Source organism: Gasterosteus aculeatus, chromosome 17, assembly GCF_964276395.1.
Source record: "Gasterosteus aculeatus chromosome 17, fGasAcu3.hap1.1, whole genome shotgun sequence".
Taxonomy (NCBI): Eukaryota; Metazoa; Chordata; class Actinopteri; order Perciformes; family Gasterosteidae; genus Gasterosteus; species Gasterosteus aculeatus.
The window spans coordinates 16,797,458-16,804,054 of NC_135705.1; the positions used below are offsets into that span (position 1 = coordinate 16,797,458).

General features: G+C 45.8%; 1 protein-coding gene across 1 annotated transcript in view; it reads left to right on the top strand.

The window, feature by feature from the left end:
• The window catches only part of mapkapk3 (MAPK activated protein kinase 3), a 12,051-nt gene extending 6,675 nt beyond the window's left edge, over positions 1 to 5,376 (top strand). Inside the window, exons 3-10 of the mRNA XM_040203077.2 lie at positions 100 to 164; positions 380 to 459; positions 548 to 674; positions 834 to 909; positions 1,054 to 1,178; positions 1,727 to 1,812; positions 1,906 to 1,986; positions 4,673 to 5,376. Coding sequence (XP_040059011.1) covers positions 100 to 164; positions 380 to 459; positions 548 to 674; positions 834 to 909; positions 1,054 to 1,178; positions 1,727 to 1,812; positions 1,906 to 1,986; positions 4,673 to 4,828 — 796 coding nt within the window. The 3' untranslated portion in view covers positions 4,829 to 5,376. The remainder of the gene's footprint in view (positions 1 to 99; positions 165 to 379; positions 460 to 547; positions 675 to 833; positions 910 to 1,053; positions 1,179 to 1,726; positions 1,813 to 1,905; positions 1,987 to 4,672) is intronic.
• Positions 5,377 to 6,597: the final 1,221 nt, after the last annotated feature.

Sequence of the window (6,597 nt, forward strand, 5' to 3'; positions counted from 1 at the left end):
CATATATCAATGCTTGTAGGTACCTGTGATAAAGAGATGACACGATGGCCTGGATTGTCATGTGCAGTTTATAAGTTGTGTGTGTTTGTGTGTCTCCAGTATGGAGGGAGGAGAGCTGTTCAACCGAATCCAGGCCAGAGGAGACCAGGCTTTCACTGAGAAAGGTGAGGACTGATGGACTCTGTGTCACAGGATGTGAGGGAGAGAGAATGAACCGTTAATAACATGGGAGAAGAAAATAAGTCGGCCATCTTGGAAAACATAAGGAAGATCATATACCCCAAATGTGTTCCTGTCTGATCCCTGATTTATCTTTTCTGTGTGTGTGATACTGGAACTGCTTCTGGTTTGAGAATGTGTCCTCCTGTTTTCCTACCAGAGGCTTCTGAGATCATGAAGGACATCGGCACGGCCATTGAGTATCTCCACCACATCAACATCGCTCACAGAGACATCAAGGTGCACAGCCATCTAATAATGTGATCCGCTCCGGGTCGCTGAAGAACATTTGATCATATCTGTTGTCATTCCTCTGCCTCCAACCCAGCCAGAGAACTTGCTGTACACCATCAAAGAAAGAAACGGGGTCCTGAAACTGACCGACTTTGGCTTTGCTAAGGAGACGACGCTAGACAACTCTCTACAGACCCCCTGTTACACGCCGTACTACGTGGGTACGTCGCTTCATGTTGTTTTTTAAAGATTCTCTTTTTTTCGTCCAGACCCTCTGAGGGGAAGACTCTTTTTAGGAAATATACCACAATATATATAAATATTCATGTTTTATGTATATACTAAATCTTTCTTTGTGTTTGTGTTTTGCCAATAATAAGCCCCTGAAGTTTTGGGCCCAGAGAAATACGACAAGTCATGTGACATGTGGTCGCTGGGCGTCATCATGTACATCCTGTGAGTACTGGACGTACTGTAGCGTTGGGTGGGCTGCAGCAAGGCTTTCCCCATAAATGTGTTTTTATGAATTATTTTTTATATGAATGCCTTCAAACAAAGCGTTCAATGACCCGGTCTGGCTCAACCTGTTGGCCTGTGTAGGCTGTGTGGTTTCCCCCCGTTTTACTCCAACACGGGCCAGGCCATTTCCCCGGGGATGAAGAGAAGGATCAGGATGGGTCAGTACGAGTTCCCCAACCCAGAGTGGGCTGAGGTGTCCCAGGAAGGTGAGAACATGCATGAGTGTGTGGTTCAAACATTAAATGAAGTCGTAAAACTAGATGACCGTCAATTCTCGTACAGAAAACCTGCGGCTCGTCGGAAATACCACATTATGTGGTTGAAGTACACGGCGTTTAGTCTTTTCAGCTTCTTTTTTGTCTCTCCAAACACAAAACGTTGAAACTTTGGCCTCTTGTCTGCTGCCCTGCAGGTCACAGCGGCTCGTCTCACAGACTGTATTTACCCGTTCTTTCCTTCAGTTTTACTTCTAACAACAACATATGTCCATGCCCAAAACGCCCTATGAGACATCGGAGACAGATAACTCACAATACATCAGCCAGCTGGTCTCGTCCGCTTAACCAACCGCGATGACACAGCTCGGCGCCGTGCGCACGCTGTCGTTTTTGCTATTTTTTCACCCAGTGTTTTCTCTCAACGCGCTGTGAAAGTGGGTCACTCCCTGAGACCTTGTACAGCACACACACACATTACATGTAGGTTTTCTGCTGCTAACTATGTCATTATCTTTGCATTGCCTCTGCTCTTCCAGCCAAAGATTTGATCAATGAGCTGCTGAAGACAGACCCTAACGAGAGGATGACCATCATTCAGTTCATGAACCACCCCTGGATTAATGTAAGAACAGATGTACATTGTGTCCTTCCTGGACTGCTTCCTGTTTGTCCTTCTGTTTGCTCATACCTACATGTGTGTTTATGCCCTTCACAGAAGTCCATGGTGGTTCCCTCCACTCCGCTCCACACCACCCGGGTGCTGACTGAAGACAGAGAGATGTGGGACGATGTGAAGGTCAGGAGGTTAACAACACTGCCCCCCTGTGGTCACATATTGGCATTGCAGCCTGTTGATGTAGTTCGGTTGTCCCCGGTGTTATCGGGATGTAGGGAGTAGGGACAAACAGATAAAAAAGAAATTGGACAAAATCAATCCTCCTGAGGTAGCCTGACTTTTAGTATACTGACTTAAAAGTGTATCCTACGTTTCCCAGAATGCAACTCAAGAGCATCTTACGTGCATGCCTGTAATAGCCATATTTAACAGGCATGTCCTCTCCCTCAGTCTTTAATACTCTTTATCAAAATTTGGAGTCCACAGACCCAAACCGCAGAGACATCCCTATGACATCATCACAGTCAGTTTTCTCAGTGCACAAACATTTGTTTTTATTCCATATAACTGGCACACAGATTTCTATGGGTACAAATAGAGAATAGCCCCTCCAATGATTCCAATGAATAAATCCATCCATCCATTGTCAAACCGCTTATCCTGCACACAGTGTTGCGGGGGGGCTGGAGTCCATCTAGACAGGCTACACCCTGGCTGGTCGCCAGCCAATCGCAGAGCCAACACAGAGACATACAACCATTCACACTCACACTCACACATCTACGGGCAATTTAGAGTCACCAATCAACCTGATCCCCAGAGCATGTCAATATATATATATATATATATATATATATATATATATATACATTTACTGAAATGCTTCAAACCCTTTTCACTTATCAACTTCCTGATGGTGCCGCAGAGACCAGTAGGGGGAGCCAGTGGTCCATCCATCCATCCATTGTCAAACCGTTTATCCTGCACACAGGGTCGTGGGGAGTCCATCCCAGCCAACTTCGGGCTAGACAGGGTACACCCTAAATTGGTCACCAGCCAATCACAGAGCTAACACAGAGACACACAACCATTCACACTCACACTCACACACCTACGGGCAATTTAGAGTCACCAATTAACCTGATCCCCAGAGCATGTCTTTGGACTGTGGGAGGAAGCCGGAGAACCCGGAGAGAACCCACGCAGACACGGGGAGAACATGCAGACTCCACACATAAAGGTCAAACCCAGGACCTTCTTGCTGTGAGGCGACAGTGCTAACCACCAATGTGCCGCCCCCCAATGAATATATATATATATATATATACATATATATATTTATTGAAATGCTTCAAACCCTTTTCACTTATCAACATCCTGATGGTGCCGCAGAGACCAATAGGGGGAGCCAGTGGTCATACACACACTCAAACACAAAGAAGCTCAGGTTCCCTCTGTTTCTGTTGATTTACACAATTAATGGTTGTAAAGAGCAAGAATGGTGTTTGCTTCAGTTGTACAATGACAAAAATCGTGGAGAGAATGACACATTCCTTCACGGCAACTGAATGAGCAGGTTTAAAGTGATAAGCTATGAAAAGGAAATGTCCTCAAAAGGATATACACACAATACGCCACTGTTTCCTTCTCCAATGGGCAATGCTACCTTGTGCAAGAGTTTCACAGATTGCACCACTTCTCAAAAAGCACAAAACGTTAGACTCTTTCCACATAGGTGCACTGACACAATTCACCTCAAACATCGAACCATGCACGATCAAGCGTTTGGAGGGTTCACGTTTGCAGAGGCGACGAGTTGGAGGAAAGAGAAGACTTCTATTCACACCGGCCCGGCCACAAATTCACGTCCCGGGTCTCTGTTCAGGTTGCCCTAGGCGTCCTGGGTCTCGAGACTCTTCGGTGCGTCCAATCCCTCCTCATCAACGTCGTCCAACGGTATCCGGCTCGAAGGACCAAAATGTTAGGTCGTAGTTATAGAAACCACGAATCCTGCTGATTACACCAGAGAACAATCGCAGCACGAGAAACAAAGACACTCAGTCGACTTGTGAGTTTTACTTGGGCAGCCCGGTCAAGAATCTTAGAGTACTAGACTCTTCACTCGATCACAGCCAACTCCGACTAGACTTCCCCATGCAGCCTCCTTTTATTTAGGTAGTGAACTATGTAAGCATGATGAGTCGACACTTAAAAAGGTCAGTAGTAAAGCAGTGATAGCAAAAGGCATTGTACACCAAACTGGGTATGTCGACTCAAGGTTTAAGACAGCTTACACCCCTCATGTGTTCAAATGTAAAGCAGTCTATTTTTACGGGGGGTTACTACGTGCCGGACTATGTATATGCATAGATCCATAAAACTGCAACTTGACCCCTAGGTACTGGTCGGTGGATCTTATGACCTTTGGACACTGCTATGCTAGCTCTTCCCCTCAGGTTTGATTCTAAATGCTAAGCTAAGCTAACCTGTTGCTGTCACCAACTAGATGTTTGCCGTGCACAAATGTGAGAGTTGTATCTTATCTAATGCTGCATGAATGGGAATAATCATATTTCCAATAATGTCCAACTATTGCATGTTTTCACTGATTAGCTAAAGTCTATTGATGCAGAGGGGAAAAAGAAGTAAAGTCAATCATTCGAAAACTCCCCAGCTGGAATCTTTTTAAACATAAGAGAAAATTAGTTGAGGATATGACTGGACAGAAGTCTCCTCCTGACCTTATATTATTGTATTATACTGTAAAGTATCAGCAGTGCCTTTAGTAGTGGACTTTGTGACTAGAGTAGTCTTCACTGAACCAGCACACTGTGCTCCACCTCATCCTCTGCCCCGTCCCTCACAGGAGGAGATGACCAGCGCTCTAGCGACCATGCGTGTGGACTACGACCAGGTGAAGATCAAAGACCTCGACACCTCCAGCAACCCGCTGCTCAACAAGAGACGCAAGAAGGCCGCCGCGGGGGCCAAGGGGGGCTCCACGGTCTGCCAAAGTCAGTGAGACGCGGAGGGACGTCGCCGGAGATCCAAGCCGGACAGCCGACGTGTGATGAAAAGCAGTTCAGGAGAGGCAGGAGAGGCTGATTGGTGCCGGAGAAGATCATTCACACATTTGTCCGAGACTCTTGAGGAAGTGGATGTTAAGGAAACGGTTTCTACAATAAAGAGACGGCATAGGAACGAGAACACAGTGGCAGCTGGACATTTACAAGACGTATCGGGCTGTCAGCTGTTTACTGGGGTTCTGTCTGTTTTTTATTATTTTTATGTATGTGTGTCATTTTCAGAGTGTCTGTGTGAACTGTTTCAAGCATTTTATGTTTTCCATATTCTGATGCTGTTTGAGGTCTGCCTTTTTTAACTATGCACCGCTGTGCAAACCACACAAAGAGAGACAAAGCCAGTGTGGACAGACTGGAACTAGTGCTCTCCCTAGAATTACCCGCGTGTTTTAAACGCTGTCTGACATTTCATGAAATAAATCACCTTACACTGAACCCGTGGGACTATTTTCCATGGAAGCAACAATAAATTGGCCCAGCAGATGAAGTGGTCTCCTTAATGCAGCGTGCAGCCTGTCTGCTTCCGGTCTGTGTGCGGCCAGAGAGCTTCGCTTGTCGGTGGCGTAATGGTTGCTTGAGCTAGATGGATGAGTTCTTTCACCTTTCTTGAGGTAGGTCTCGCACCTGTGTTTATTTAGGGGGGGGGATATTTAGGTGCTTCCTGTAAATAGAGGGCCGCGGTTTTTGCTCCATGTTAAAACATCAGGAGTGGAGACCTCCTCCGTCAGGTATGTCCACTCCGTGCAGAGATTGGATTTGTTCATACGGATGTAAATTCAACTTTATAGAGCAAAGGGCCATGGAACTATTGCTTTTGTCGTCTTGCCTTTCAGGCTTTGTGAGGATGCTATAAATAGCAGCGGTGGAATAGTTATTTGGGACGCAGCTATCTGACTTGGAGTTCGACTTAAAAAGGTCAACAATATTACGTTTAGATTACATGTTGGGTACCTCTCACCCACTTGGATCACATGGTGCCCCTCCAGTATTTGGGTGATGGGTTAAAGGAAGCTCATCATAAAAACTACTTGGCTTCCCTGCTGTAAATACAGGACGTCAGCCATTATTAGATGTGGCCCAAATACTGCATGACCTCTCAGCTGTTGTTTGGTGCACCGGTGTTTGAGTATTAAAAAGTTCTGAGCAGTGTGTCTGCTGGTGGAATTTGACAGTGTTTCGCAAATATATATATACTTCCTCATGAGCAGGCAGTCAAAAGTACTTTTCCATTGTTTCCCGGAGACAAGCACGGTCATGATTACAGCAGGAGTTTGTATTCGTGGTGTTGACGTAATAGTGTGTCATGAATTTCCAATTGATGTTACTTCACACACACATCCTCCCCATCATGCGCACATAAAGAAAACAGTTCTTATTAGGACAGGGGTCTGTGTTTTGTGCATAGTACTAGGTCTTATATACTAAATATCGTTTGATTGATTTAAACATCTTTTATCTTATAAGTCTATCGTCGTATTTCAACATACAGTCGGACGGGATACTTCCTGATAAACAACGTCATCGTCCTATTGCTCATGTATGAAAGCCTTAGTGGTACGTGGGTGTGCAGGCCTGTCCCTCCGGTGTGCGAGTGTACGTGTCAGTGGGATGGGTGGGGGTTTAGATCCCTCTGGCTTTCGCCGAGGAATGTTTCAAAGGTCAAAGAGCCATCTGACCTCCGGCTGCTTCTGTCCTGCTCAGTCCAGCT